The 14,321-nt window shown below is 54.7% G+C and overlaps 2 protein-coding genes across 2 annotated transcripts; both read right to left on the reverse strand.

Moving 5' to 3' along the window:
• Positions 1 to 353: 353 nt before the first annotated feature.
• Tmem147 (transmembrane protein 147) lies at positions 354 to 3,004 on the reverse strand. The gene is made up of 7 exons (XM_090322786.1): positions 2,921 to 3,004; positions 2,749 to 2,818; positions 1,320 to 1,379; positions 1,093 to 1,229; positions 858 to 942; positions 642 to 763; positions 354 to 558 (listed from the first exon to the last, which is right to left on the reverse strand). The coding sequence occupies exons 1-7, from the start codon at positions 2,995 to 2,997 to the stop codon at positions 435 to 437; spliced, it is 675 nt and encodes a 224-aa protein (XP_090178912.1). The 5' UTR covers positions 2,998 to 3,004; the 3' UTR covers positions 354 to 434.
• Positions 3,005 to 3,437: 433 nt separating this feature from the next.
• On the reverse strand, positions 3,438 to 12,935 carry Gapdhs (glyceraldehyde-3-phosphate dehydrogenase, spermatogenic). Its single transcript, XM_090322787.1, has 11 exons — positions 12,767 to 12,935; positions 8,122 to 8,284; positions 7,633 to 7,729; positions 7,128 to 7,234; positions 6,070 to 6,160; positions 5,853 to 5,971; positions 5,515 to 5,596; positions 5,092 to 5,243; positions 4,818 to 4,980; positions 3,634 to 3,731; positions 3,438 to 3,526 (listed from the first exon to the last, which is right to left on the reverse strand). The coding sequence occupies exons 1-11, from the start codon at positions 12,831 to 12,833 to the stop codon at positions 3,454 to 3,456; spliced, it is 1,212 nt and encodes a 403-aa protein (XP_090178913.1). The 5' UTR covers positions 12,834 to 12,935; the 3' UTR covers positions 3,438 to 3,453.
• Between the last annotated feature and the right edge of the window lie 1,386 nt (positions 12,936 to 14,321).

Here is a 14,321-nt window from a genome sequence, read left to right on the forward strand (position 1 = left end):
TGAATATTAACTGTGCATGCACACGTGTGTACATATATCGGGGCTTGAACTCAGGACCTGGGCACCGTCCCTTAGCTTTTTCACTGAAGGCTGGTGTTCCATCACGTGACCCACACCTCCACAACCCTCTTTTTGGAAATGGACCTTCCTGCCTGAGCTGCCTTTGAACCACGGTCCTCACATCTCAGTTTCTTCCTGAGTAGCTGGGATTACAGGCGTGAGCCTGAGGTCCTGGAGAGGACTCCCCTCTCCAGGAGTGCTGGACAAGGCTGGGGGCTGGCTAGCTCCCCAGCCTGTCTGCTTGGTCGCAAATACGGGCATGGAAACATGTGAGAGGGAAACAGAGGCAGGAGTAATTTTTCCAAATACTGTTTACTTCACAAACACCTGGCGAGAGGCAGGGAAACAGGTCCAGTGACTCTGGCACACCAAGCCTAGGAGTGCACATTGACGACGGCGACGTACAGGGCCAGGGTACTGAGGGCCAGCAGCCCTGTGACCACTGCTCGAGCCAACAGTGCTGTCCAGCTGCCCAGGGAGCAAAGATGTACGAAGGTCCTAGGAGGAGACGTGACCGTGAGGAAGAGGGAGGAGAAAACGCAACCCCGTTCACACCCAGCTTCCCACCCTACTCGGCTCACTCCATGACAAACGCCTTGTAGACACTGAGAAACATGAGGAGGACGACGGCTGGCCGGAAGGTGTGGTAGAGGTCGTAACGGGTGATCATCCAGACCTGGGCCGAGGCCACGATGTAGTGCACCTGGAAGGAGCGGGGAGGGGGGGAGGGGGGGTCAGGGCCAGGCTTCCACAGACAGCATGCCAGGGGGTGAGGAGGGGCGGACGTGGATGCCCACCAGGCTGATGTTGGAGTCGATGCTCATCTGGATGTACTTCCAGTCAAACTCGATACCCCGGGCTCCGACCCACAGGGGGATGCAGCTGAGGAATGCAACGAGAGACGATCTCTGGAACCCAGATGCCCTCCACATCCAACTGCCGCTGCCCGTGCCCTCCCCGCCCCCGCAGTAGGTCTGTAGAACCCGGGTGTTCTTATCCTTAGAAGTCTGGGTTCCAGGCTGTTCCACATACCGGGACATAATAAGTTCAGCAGTGGCCCAGCCGAGGGCAGCTACCATGATCTTGTATTCTCCCTTGCCAGCATTCCGGGACATGACAAGGTGGAGGCCTATCAAGTCTGCCACATCCACGCTGGCCTTCATGAACTCCTGTGGGTCAGGGGGAAGGATAAAGGAAGCACTGGGGTATAATAGGTAGGCCATTGTTACCCCTCCCCACCCCTCTCTGGACTCACTCACCCCAATAAAGTCATAGATGCCACCTTCCCAGGTGGGAAAGAAAGTGGCCAAGAACAGCATCTGAGAAGAAAAAACAGAAAGGTCACCTTCAAGTGAAGGGGGAGCTAAGCCACGGGGGTTTGATGGGAAGTCAGGGTACAGATGGTGGGCAGGGAACTTGGTTTGAGGGGCTTATCTGGAAGAGATAGTGAGGCTAAGGGTTAGGGTTGACAGAGGAGGAGGTGCTCTGGCTTTCAGGGGCTGGAAGTTCTTAGGGGACTGGGAGCCAGGTCTAGAGGGGTGGGAGAGATGAGTGGGTAATGGAGGGAATCCATTCTTTTTTTTTTGGTTGGTTATAGGCCTTGAACCAGATCTGGGTCTGGGTGCTGTCCCTGTGCTCTCCAGCTCAAGGCTACCTACCACCCTACCCCTTGAGCCACAGTACCACTTTGTTTTCTGGTGATTAATTGGAAATAAGCCGGGGCATGTGCACAGTGGCTCTGGTGGCTCTCGCCTGTAATCCCAGCTACTCAGGAGGCTGAGATCTGAGGATCAAGGTTCAAAGCCAGTCTAGGCACAAAAGGACCTGAGAGTCTTACCTCCAATTAACCTCTAGAAAACAGGAAGTGGCACTTGGATAAAGGGTAGGGCAGTAACCTTGAGCTGAAGATCTTAGGGACAATGCTCAGGCCCAGGTGTAGGGTGGTAGCCTTGAGCTGAAGAGCTCACCCATGGTACCTACCCAGATGGCACCCATTCAGGCCGAGTCCAAGCCCAATGACCCACAATAAATAAAGAGTCTCCCAGACTTTAGTGCTCAGTTTGCAGACTGGCTTTGAACCATAATCCTCAGATTGCTAAGATTACTGGCGTGAGCCACCTCAACCAGCTCTCCATTTTCTTTCTTAACTACTGAAAAAAAAAAAAATCGGGGCTGGAGGTGTGACTTAATGAGGCAAAGTGTCAGGTGGTGGGTTCGAGTCACAGTCTGGCACCTAAAAAGCAAAAACAAAAACAGAACAATACTTAAGCCAGGCACTGGTGGCTCCTGACTGTAATCTTGGCTAGAGGAGGCTGAGATCTGAGGCTTGTGGTTAGAGGCCAGCCGGGGCAGGAAAGTCCCCCAAACTCCAATCTCCAAGAACCACCAGAGAACCAGAAGTGGCTTGGCTGGAAGTGGTGGAGTGCTAGCTAGCCTTGTGCAAAAGAGCTCAGGGATAGTGCCCAGGCTCTGAGTTCAAGCTCCAGGACGCACTAAAAACAAAAAGCAACCAAATTAAAAAATAAAACAGACCACAACCGACAACAAGTGCTTATTAGCTTCACGATCTCTCCCCGGTTTCAGACATACGATCCCTCTAAAGCACCGGGCTAAAGGATATGGGGGGGGGGGATCCCTGGGATCTGGAAAGCCTGGAGTCCAGGACACGTGGGTCCGAGAGGCCCTCACCTTGCATAGCTGCACAAAGAGGTAGGTGACCCCGGCCTGGACGCATTTCCAGAAGGCGTTGTACTCAGACCTGGAGAAGCAGGCAGTGAGGGAGCGGCCCGGGAGCGGGGCAGGGGGCGCGTCCCTCCCCGCACCCGCTCGGAATCCCCGCTCCCGCTCCGCCCGCACTCACAGGCCGCTGCACTTGTACGTGATGAAGTAGGGGAAGTAGGCCAAGGCGAAGCAGTTTCCGAAGTGGAACAGAGTCATGACGCCGGCCGCCCGGTCCCCGCCGGAGCGGGAGTCACCAGGTACGGCGTCTCCGAGCCGGGTTCCTCGGTCCCACTGGCGCCGGGGGCCTGGCGCTCACTTGACCGGGTCACGGCCTGCGCGCGCGGCTTTCTGGGAGTTGTAGTCCAGCCCCAGGGAAGCGTCGCGCGCACTGACGTCAGAACACCCACAACTCCCGCCACTCCCGCGTAACCTCTCCGCTGTAGAACCGGCTCCGTTCCCTCGGGACCCAGACCTTCACCCACCCCGAGTGGAGCACACACACGGATACAGTTACCAGTAGTGTTTTTTTTTTTTTTTTAAATTTCAACGCTCCCGTGGGAGTAGAAGCGGAAACGCAGGCGTGGGAAGGCCGGAAGTAACGAAGGGGGCGTTCCCACCGGAAGTAGTCTGGGTCGCTCCCGCCGGAAGCGAAGTCAGGGGGGCGGTTCCGCTTCACTTCTCCCTGCTGAACATGTAGCGGAGGAGGTCGACCACTCGGTGGCTGTATCCGTATTCGTTGTCGTACCTGAGGAGGAAAGGGAAGCACGGGGAGTCGAGGAGGGGCGGGGCGGCTCCCCTCTCGACCCCCCACCATCCCCAGACCCCCCCCCCCCAGCCCTCGGACGCCTTTACCAGGAAATGAGCTTCACGAAGTTGTCGTTGAGGGCGATGCCGGCCCTCGCATCGAAGGTGGACGAGTGGGCATCGCCGACGAAGTCCGTCGAGACCACCTGGGCGTCAGGATTTCAGAGATAAGGGGGAGGCCCGGCACCTCATCCATGAGAGTCCAGGGCCTGGGGACTCTCCGGCCCCTGCTCCGGGGCCCCCCCTGGAGCCCCAGCTTCCCCGCAGGATCTGACGACCGCGGGTTCCAAGCCCAGGGAGACTTTTTTTTTTTTGTCGGTCGTGGGGCTTGGACTCTGAGCCTGGGCGCTGTCCCTGAGGTCTTCAGCTCAAGGTTACCGCCCTGCTCCTCCTCCAGCCACGGCTCCACTTCCGGATTTCTAGTGGTTCATTGGAGATCAAGAGCCTCACGGACTTCAGTGCCAGTGCTGGCTTTCTGGCTTTGCACCGCCATCCTCAGATCTCAGCCTCCTGAGTAGCTAGGATTACAGGTCTGAGCCATTTCACCTGGCTACTTCTGGCCTTTTCTATGTATATGGTAATGAGGAATTGAACTGGGATCTTCAGGCATGCTAAGCAAGCACTCGACCAACTGTGCCAAACTCCTGGTCCATGTTTTTTTTTTATTAAGGTGTTGTACAGAGAGGTTACCATTTCATAAGTCAAGTAATGGGTACCTTACTCTCTCCTTCCTTCCTTTCCCCCACCTTGCATCACCCCTTCATTTTACCCCAGTTGCCCATCTCTGCTCACAAGTTATGTAGTTCATTTTCCACATAGGTTCTACTGAGTGGGTACGATTGCATTTTGAACCTGGGTTTTCCATGAGTGAGGCCTGCCCATTCCTCCACTCAGCACAGGGTCTGAGGTGGAAGAAAGTCCCCACTGGTGAAAAGGGGTATGGGAGGGTTTCCAGCAGGAGGGTTGATCTCATCTGATCTGAACAAAGAGACCACCTGGCACAAAGGAAGGGGTAGGGGGTGGATTCAAGTTCAGAAAGTGGAGAAAGTAATGGCAAACCCAACTGAGGGCCAGTGTTCCAGGCTAACTGCAGCTTCAGATGTAAAGACCTCTGAGTCAGGGGAGTGTATTTGCCCACCTCTGCAGTTCCTGTCTTGGTCCATTAAGGGCTGTTAGCTCCCTGGTGAGTGGAACTTGGGCCCTGCACACTTTCCTCCAGGGTGTCGGCTCACCTGATCCTCGGTGTAGGCAAGGATCCCTGCCATGGGCCCCTTGGCTGCTTCCTTCATAGCATCCTTGATGGCAGAGTAGGGGGCAGGGCGGGCCAGGCGGCAGGTCAGGTCCACCACAGACACATCTGGAGTTGGCACCCGGAACGCCATTCCTGTTAGCTTCCTGGAGAATTCCACATTAGGGGTGGGACCAGAGCCCAGACACCTGGTCCTGAGGACCAGGGTCTCTGGAGTTCCAGGGCATGGCCCCACCCAGTACAGAGGGTCCTCGTACCCTTTGAGGTCGGGGATGACTTTGCCCACGGCGCTGGCTGCCCCCGTGGAGGCTGGTATGATGTTCTGGTGGGCGCCTCGCCCGTCTCGCCAGGCCTTATTTGACGGCCCGTCCACAGTCTTCTGGGTGGCTGTGTAGGAATGGACCGTGGTCTGGGGGAAAGAGGAGGGTTAAGTGAAGGCTACACCTCTCCTAGAGTTGGGGTGGAGGCTGGAGGACCACCTAGGGCTGACACCAGGAGTGGCACACACACAGTCTAGCCTGAGGGTTACAAGTGTGATTTTCTTTTGGAGATGCCTTTTAAAAACTCCATTCCTGGGCATCCAGAGTCCCTCTGCTGACTCCATGGGCTAAGGAGGGCTTGGAACAAAGGGAATCGATTCTGTGCCATTCTCCTGCCCCCCAACCCCAGTCCCAGCTTACCATGAGCCCTTCCACAATCCCAAATCGCTCATGGATGACCTTGGCGAGGGGGGCCAGGCAGTTGGTGGTGCAGGATGCATTGCTGAAACAGTAGAGGGGTACTTTAGCCTTTGGGTTTGCACCCGGGCCAGTGAGAGGTCCCTCCCCAGATGAACGAGGCACCATGGATACAACAGGGGGGAAGCAACCTAAGCAGGTTATCCAGAGGTCTTGCTTCCTGTCCCCCTTGCGGTATAGGGGATGGAACTCAGGGCCTTTGCATGTGCTAGGCAAGCTGGCCCCCTCTCGGCCCTGCCCCAGCCCCTAGTGTCAGGGTGACCTTTGAGACTGTTTGCTACCTGACAATTTTCATGGAGCCAGGGTTATAATCCTTTTCATTCACACCCATGACAAACATGGGAGCATCTGGGGAGGGTGCAGAGATGACCACTCGCTGGGCGCCAGCATTGATGTGTGCCTAAGCAGAGGGGATGGGGGAGGGGTGTCAGCTGGTTCAAGTGCCCGACCTCTACCCCAGCCAGCCCCAGACCCCTCCCCCCCCCCCCCCCGACTTACTGTAGCTGCTTCTAGGGACAGGTACACGCCTGTAGACTCTACCACATAGGGGCTCCCGACATCCTTCCAGGGGATTTCTTTGGGGTCTTTGCTGTGGAGGGTGGCAAGGTCCAGGCCTTCAGAATCTAGTCTTCATCACTGAAAGGCTGACTTGACACCTCCCTGACTGGCCACCACTTCCGTACCCCAGGCCTAGCTCCCGGCCTTGCCCCTCCGCTGCTCCCCCTTCTGGCCTGCCGTAGCCTGAGCACAGGCTGTCACCCCAGCTTAGGCTCCACAGAGGGCGCTCATGCTGCATGGCCAGCAGTACTGGCCACCCAGAGTGCAGAGTCCATGACTTAGAGGCCTGCGAAGCTGTTTTCTGCTCTCATCTCTGAACACCCTTGCCTGGACCCCCCCCCAAACCCCTGGTCTTCAGCATTTAGCTCCTGTAATGGGGTTCTGCCTGCCCAAAGAAGTTTCCAGGGGACCCTGGCATCCACAGGGCAGACTCTGTGTGCACAGACTGCAGGTTGTGTGTTTACAGAGGAAAAGTGCACAGGCTTGTTTCTGTGGCTTGAATAGAGTTTTCCTCCCCCCACACTGAGAATTGAATTCAGAGACTTTAGAATGCGGGGCAAACACTCCACCACTGGAGTCCTCCGTGTGTGTCTGTATGTGTGTGTGTGTGTGCGCGTGCGCCTGCGCATATGCTGGGACTTGAACTCAGGGCCTAGGCCTTGTCCCTGAGCTTTCCCTTCAAGGCTGGCACCACTTGGGCCATGGCTCCACTTCCACCTTTTTTAATGGTTCATAGGAGTTGAGAGTCTCGTGGACTTCCCTGCCTGGGCTGGCTTATGAACTGTGATCCTTAGATTCCAGCCTCTTGTGTAGCTAGGATTATAGGCGTGAGCCTGGCTCTAGGTAGAGCAGTTGATATACCTGAGAACGGGGGCCGTAGGTACTTGTTTCTTCATCATCTTAGGCACCAATGACCTTTTTGAAACCCTGTCTCCACATGCATACCCACAGATAGACATGCAGGCACACGCACAGAGGGGCCACAAGCCCCACCTTACCACTGGGACACGCAGATCTCCCTGTTGTCCACAACCAAGCGTCCACCTTTGTGTTCCACATTCCCTTTGTATCTGCCATGTGTTGAGTCATACTTGAACATATATGCCTGCAGGGGACAAGGGGGTGCTAGTCTAGAAGAGAGGGTACCACAGGGCTGCCACCCCATTGCTGAAGGTTCTGCTTTGATGGGTGAGGGGCTTGGACTCAGGGCCTTGTGCTTTCACTTGACTTTTTTTTTTTTTCACTTAGGGCTGGTTGATGCTCTATCACCTGAGCCACACGTCCACTCCTGGCTTTTTTTTTTTTTCTGGTTAATTACAGCTAAGAGTGTCACTCTTTCCTGCCCGGCCTGGCTTCCAATCCTGATCCTCAGATCTCAGCCTCCTGAGCAGCTAGGACGATAGGCGTGAGCCCCCGGCACCCAGCTGTGTGATGGCTTGTATATGAGACCCTTTCATTTTCCTCCATCCCACCCTTCCGCTCCCCCCTCTGCCGGCTGCTCACCATGTACTCAGGATCGATAAATGGATCATTTATTGCCACGACCTTCACACCCTTCTCCATGCAGGCTCGCAGCACCAAGCGGCCAATGCGTCCGAAGCTGTTCAGGGAAACACCAGGCCGAGGAGTGGGTGCAGGGGGGAGAATTGGAGAGGGGTGCCGTCTCAACACAGTCTCTCCCACCAAAACTCATGTGGAGAGGGAATCCCACTTTGGGGGGAGCAGAGGTGGGAAGTAGGGCCTACCAGGCTTTCTCTAGCCAGGTGCACAGCTGGCTAGCTTTTGTCACTCCAGCCCCATCCCATGGGCTCCTTTCCTGACCAGGCTGGTAAAGCCTACACTAAAGTCCCCCCCTCTCCCGCTGCCCCCTCCAGTTCCCCAGGGGGAGCTGTCCAAGGTAGGCCTGGCTGTATGGACAGTCATGGGAGTGAGAGGCAGGGCAGGGGAGGGGATCTAGCTCCAGTTCCCGCACTCGGGCTTAGGGGCTCTTACCCATTGATGCCCACGATCAACTCTCGACCTGAAGGCTTGGGCGGCGGTGGTGGCGGCGGCGGCGGAGGTGGCGGTGATGGTGCGATTTGGGGTTCCTCCCTTGGTGGCTCTTCCTTCTTGGGTGGAGGTTCCTCAGGTGGGGGGGGAGGAGGGGCTCTGACCACTGTGAAGAGGAGGCAGAGCCAAGGAGGGTACAATGGCCTGTGACAGCTGTGTGAAGAATAAGCCATATCCCCCCCACCACACACACAGCCTATGGGGTTCCTGGCCTCTGGCAGTCAATTGTATCCCAATTCCATACCCTTCCCCCCCAGCCTGAGAGGGAGAAAGGAGAGAGCTTGTCCCTCTCTCATCTTATTTTGTTATTTGTTTAATTTTTTTTTTTTGCCAGTTGTGGGGTGTGAACTCAGGGCCTGAGCACTGTCCTTGGACTTTTCTCAAGGCTAGAGCTCAACCACTTCTGGCTTTTTTCTATGGATGTGGGGCTGACCTTTTCTTGTGATTCAAGGCTGGTGCTCTACAACTTTGAGCCATAGCTCTACTTCCAGTTTTCTGGTGGGTCACTGGAGATAAGAGTCTCATGGACTCTTATCTCCTGGGTTGGCTTCAACCGCAGTCCACAGATCTCAGCCTCCTGCGTAGCTGGGATGACAGGCGTGAGCCACCAGCCCCTGGCTTAGGAGCAGGCAGGGTTTTGTTTTGTTTTTTAAATTAACTCTGGCTGGGAGTTTTGGCCTAGTAGTAGAGTGCTTGCCTTGCATGCATGAAGACCTGGGTTTGATTCCTCGGTACCACATACACAGAAAAAGCCAGAAATGATGCTGTAGTTCAAGTAGCTGACCACTAACCTTGAGAAAGCCCAAGGGCAGTGCTCAGGCCCTGAGTTCAAGCCTCAGGACTGGAAAAAAAAGATCCACCCTGTGACTAGAAGCCCTCTCCCAGCACTCTGTTGAGTGGGGTGTAGTTTCCTACTCTAAAATGGAGAGAAAATGGTGTTTTCTCAGAGGGTCACTGTGAGGATTAGATGAGATAGAAAATTCAGAAATATTTCTCACATCGTATTTGAAAACCATTCCTTTTTTTTTGCCAGTCCTGGGCTTGAGCTCAGGGCCTGAGCACTGTCCTTGGACTTTCTCAAGGCTAGAGCTCTACCACTTGAGCCTCAGCACCACTTCCAGCTTTTTCTATATATGTGGTACCAAGGAATCGAACCCTGGTCTTCATGCATGCAAGGCAAGCACGTTAACCACTAGGCCAAACTCCCAGCCCTATTTCTTTGTTTTTGTTTTGCTGGTACTGAGGATCGAACTCAGAGCTCTCTACCACTTGATTCAGGTTCTCAGTGCTTTTACTTTTAGTTTGTTTTTCAGATATGATTTTTTTTCCCAGTCCTGAGGCTTAAACTCAGGGCCTGGGCTCTGTCCTTGAGCCTCTCTGTGTTCAAGGCTAGCAAGAATGCTAGCCACTTGAGCCACAGTGCCACTTCCAGCCTTTTCTGTTTATGTAATGCTGAAGAATAGAACTCAGGGCTCCATGCATGCTAGGCAAGAACTCTACCGCTAAGCCACCCTCAGATATGATTTTGTATTTCTTTTGTTGTTGCAAGACCACGACTTGAATTCAGTACCTGACACTGCTTATTGGCTGGAGCTCTACTAACTGAACTGTGCCTCCAGTCCTGGCTTTATGTTTCTTGTGGCCTCAGACCAGGATTCCCCTATCCCCTACGGAGAAGCTTGGATTACAGATAAGCCCTATCATGTCTGGAATTTGACAATGATTCATTCTGGGTTTCCAAATGTTGACTCACCCAGGGAGGCCTCTCTCTTGATAACTCTGACTCAGTGGTTTTGAACTGAGGAGCAAGAATTCTTGGCCCCACTCTGTGTGTGTGTGTGTGTGTGTGTGTGTGTGTTTTCATGGGATTTGAATTCAGGATTTGGATGCTGTCCCTGATTTTTAATTTTTTTTTCCTCAAGGCTAGCACTCTGCCACTTGAGCCATAGCACCACGTTTGACTTTTTTTTTTTTGGTCCAGTCCTGGGGCTTAAACTCAGGGCCTGGGCACTGTCCTTGGGCACTTTTTGCTCAAGCCTAGCACTCTGCCACTTGAGCCACATTACCATGTGCGGCCTTTTCTGTATATGTGGTACCTCAGAATCAAACCCAGGGCTTCGTGCATGCTAAGCAAGCACTCTATCACTAGGCCACACACCCGACCCTCCACTTTTTTTTCTTAGTTGGAGACGAGTCTCAGCCTGCCGCGGCTGGCCTTGAATTGCAATCCTCAGATCTCAGCCTCCAAAGTAACTATAATTGCAGGCATGAGCTACCAGCGCCTGGCTCTTCCTCCTCTTTTTTAGGCATTATGGAGTTTGAACTCAGGGCTTCAAGCTTGCTAGGCAAGTGCTCTACTTCTTAAGCCATATGCCCAGGTCCTTTGGCTTTCTTATTTCTAAAGGCTTGTGTTATCTTCACCAGAGCTGGTCTTAAACTACCAGTCCTCCAACTTCTATCTTGCCAGCAGCTGGGACTCTAGCATGTCCTATCCAGCTTGTTTTGGGGACAAGGTCTTGCTAATTTTTTTTATCTCCTGAGTTGACACTGGAACTTCAATCCTCTTACATCCACCTTCTAAGTAACTTGGACTACAGGTGTGATGTGTGCTACCACCCTTGGCAAAGGGAATATCACTTCCAGCAAGCACTCAGACGGTTCCCATCCCCAAGGAAGCTGAGGGGCTACAGGGAATCCGAAGTTTATGACCTGAGTGAAAAAAAACTGCACTAGCACGCACTGTCTGTGCACTCCAGCCCCATCCCATGCTTACACCTGTGCTTCTTTCTACCTGCATTGAGGTGAGAAACTGCGCCGTGCGTGCTGGAAAATGTCAAGCTGAGAGGTCAGGCCTGACTGCCTGCCCAGCCACTGGCCATACGCGGGCTGGGGCAGGCTACTAAAGCTCTTTGGAGCTGAACACCAGTTGCTCACGCCTGTTATCCTAGCTACTCAGGAGGCTGAGATCTGAGGATTGCAGTTCGAAGCCAGCCTGGGCAGGAAAGACTTTGAAAGGAGAAGCAGCTGGAAGGGGCAGCAGGGGAAATTAGTGGAGCTGTCCTGGGTACTGAAATCCAACCCGCAGCTAGGGGTCCTGTCTGTATCTCCAACTTCTCCTTGCTGCTCAGACTTGTGGCCCAAGATTGCCACAAGTCTCTCTCTGTATTAGGTCAATTGAGAAGGTGTCACTCTGTTTACTGGTGGCAGGTGACCTTGAAGATGTTTGCATTCCTGGAGGCTCTGTCACCATTGGCATAAAGGGCAGACATTTGAACACCTGAAATAAGATCAGCAGTTTCATTCTGCTCAGCAGCCATTCAGATGGAAGGCCTCAGCTGGGTACTGGTGGCTCCCGGCCTGTAATCCCAGCTATTGAGGAGGCCAAGATCTGAGGATCACAGAACAGTTTGTGAGACACATCTCCAATGAACCACCAAGAGGCTGGAAGTGGAGCTGTGGCTCAAGTTGTAGAGTGCCATTCTTGAGTAAAAAAGCTCAAGGACAGTACCCAGGCCCCGAGTTCAGGCCCCAAGATTGGCATACACACACACACACACACACACGATCCACGGTCTCTTCCTTCTTCTTTTCCACTGTAGGTAGGTACCTGTGCAGATTAAACAGTTTCTATACTAGCTGGGTGTTGTTCTCAGTCCTTCACAAATGTCATCTCCCTGACTGTGAGATATGCACTAGAAAACCCACTTTCTGGAAGGGAAACTGAGGCCACAGAACACATCAGGCCTTGGCTGTTGCCCCATCTGCTGCAGTGCCCTCTAGGGTCTCTGCTAATGGTGGGTGTCTCAGCCCCCATCACCTGCCATAGCCTGGCTCTTCTCACCCCACCTGTGGGAAGTGAGACTCTAAGAGGGGCTGGGTGATGATCATAACACACACCTGTAGTCCTAGCTCCTTAGAAGGCTGAGACCTGGAGGGCCCACAGTTTGATGCCAGCCCCAGGGGGAAGAGAGTCAGTGAGATGCCATCTTCCAAGCAGTAACCACAAAATGTGGAGCTGGCTGTGTGGTTCATGTAGTAGAGTGTCAGTGGATCAAGCAAACTGAGCAAAACCAGGCCACACAAAGGTGGGGAACTGGGCCTGTTTTCCTGGGGTGCCTGGGTGTTTATCTGCACACACACACACACACACGTGCACACTCCTCTGGCTAGGAGCAAGAATGTGGAGTGGCTTCCAGGGGTGGACTCCCAAGTCTGCCATTCCTTGGTGGAGAGGCAGGGAAGGGCCGCGCCCGGTCTTGACCTCTGGTGGCAGCTCTAAAATGGGAGCAGTGAACACCCTGGCCTCACCTGCCATCGGGACCCATCAGTGATGCCACGCACGCATGCCTGGGCCGTGAGCAGCACCGCACTTTGTACGAAAACAGGGAGCACAAAGCCCACCCATACTCCTTGGAGGCCTGGGGGGGCAGCCAGCCTGCGACGGCCCTTCTCCTTCCCCCATCCTACTCGGCCCGCCTCCATGCTACCCGGGGACCAAAGGTGCCAGCCCCATAGGCCCCCAGCTCGAGACAAACCAGGGTGCACTGTGCAGCAGCGGCCCCCCCGCACCCCTCCACGTCCCCCTCACCCGGGCATGGCTGTCGCAGAAGCTGGACAACGGTGACATTGGTGAGGACGACGTCGCGCTTAGACATGGCTTCCTTCGGGTTTCATGGCCACCCCAGGCCCCACCGTGATGTTACTGGAGTGTGAGGCCCCCCCAGATCGCCCCCGGGACTGAGGGACTTGGAGCTGCGGGCTGGAGACGTCACAGGGCGCGGTGACGTCACAGAGGAGGGGCGGGCCCGGCCGCTGCCGCCCCGCCCACCGGCGTGTGACGTCAGCTCGCGCGTGCGCACGGCGCGGGGCGCCCTTCTCAGGCCCAGGCTCCTTTCGTGCTTGTCCGTCCTCCCCAGCTCAATCAGTATCGTTTTCTTTCTTTCTTTTGTTGCCAGTCCCGGGCCTGGGCCCTGTCGATGAGCTTTCTCAAGGCCAGAGCTCAGCACCGCTTCCAGGTTTTCCTATGGAGGTGGTACAAGGACTCGAACCCGGGTCCTCCTGCAGGCCAGGCAAGCACTCCACCCCGAGGCCAGGCCCCCGGCCCAGTATCTTTTTCTTTCGAGCTGATCCGGGCCCAGGGCCCCTGGCCTTTCCGGCCGCGGCTGGCGTTGAACCACGATCCTCAGCTCTCACCTTCCCGAGTCGCCGACGGGCGCGAGCCACCAGCACCCAGGCAGGCTTCTGGCAGCACTGGAGTTTGAACTCGGGGTCTTAGACTTGCCAGGCAGGTGCTCTGCCACCGAGCCTCGCCTCTGGTCGGCAGAGGCTCCTCACAGCAGCCTAGTTTCGTCCTTGTAGTTCTTCCAGTAAGTAGTTACACTCTAGCGATGCTCCCCAGTTCCCTGTCTGTCCTCACTGGGCTCTGGGCACTCCCTGGGGGGTGGGCAGGGCATGGGTGTGTGTGCTATTCTGCTCCATTGTGTGTTCAGTCACCCTTGGCAGTGCACAGATCAGGCCTTCCATAAGTGTTTAAAAAGAACAGGTGAGGGTGATATGATCCAAAGAGAAATGCAGTCTGTCCTTGCCTCACATAACTGGAACCCTTCTGTACATCACCTTTATAATAATAATAATAATAAAAAGAAAGAGAACAGGTGAACTCATGATACCCCAGGGGGTGAGGGTTGTGTGCCAGTGACTCACAGCCAGCCACCTTCACCTGTAAGGCTGGTTAACACGTAGTTGTGACCAAAGGGGTGTGGGGCCTTGTACCAGATAGGAGTCACCATCCTAGAAAGAAGGGTGGAAGCAAAAATAATATCACAAAATGACATCATCTCTTCCAACTCCGTGGGAGCTGAGGTTCTAAGTATTTCCTACGGGACAGGAGTCAGTGGGACTCAGCTGTTGGAATAGCTGGAGACAAGTGGAACTGAAAATAAAAGGGAGCTGCAGGCCCGCGCTCACACCTATAGTCCCAGCTACTCGGGAGGCTGAGATCTGAGGACCACAGCATGAAGCTGGCCTCGGCAGACAAATCAGGAGACTCTGATCCCCAAATGAACCACCATAAAGCCAGAAGTGGAGCTGTGGCTTTAAGTGGAAGAGTGCCAGCCTTGAGTGAAAAAGCTAAGAATCAGTGC

The sequence above is a fragment of the Megascapheus bottae genome, chromosome 31 (genome assembly GCF_031878675.1).
Source record: "Megascapheus bottae isolate mThoBot1 chromosome 31, mThoBot2.hap1, whole genome shotgun sequence".
Lineage (NCBI taxonomy): Eukaryota > Metazoa > Chordata > Mammalia > Rodentia > Geomyidae > Megascapheus > Megascapheus bottae.

What these genes read in the sequence shown, in the direction of transcription:
- Tmem147 (XM_090322786.1), bottom strand. Translation starts at nt 2,997, where the DNA reads ATGACTCTGTTCCACTTCGGAAACTGCTTCGCCTTGGCCTACTTCCCC. An exon ending in ACGTACAAGTGCAGCGGCCT is followed by an intron (nt 2,819 to 2,920) that starts GTGAGTGCGGGC and finishes CTGCTTCTCCAG; the next exon opens with GTCTGAGTACAACGCCTTCT. An exon ending in TCGACTCCAACATCAGCCTG is followed by an intron (nt 764 to 857) that starts GTGGGCATCCAC and finishes CGCTCCTTCCAG; the next exon opens with GTGCACTACATCGTGGCCTC.
- Gapdhs (XM_090322787.1), bottom strand. Translation starts at nt 12,833, where the DNA reads ATGTCTAAGCGCGACGTCGTCCTCACCAATGTCACCGTTGTCCAGCTT. An exon ending in TGTCCCTAGAAGCAGCTACA is followed by an intron (nt 5,972 to 6,069) that starts GTAAGTCGGGGG and finishes CCCTCTGCTTAG; the next exon opens with GCACACATCAATGCTGGCGC. An exon ending in GTCATCCCCGACCTCAAAGG is followed by an intron (nt 4,981 to 5,091) that starts GTACGAGGACCC and finishes GGAATTCTCCAG; the next exon opens with GAAGCTAACAGGAATGGCGT.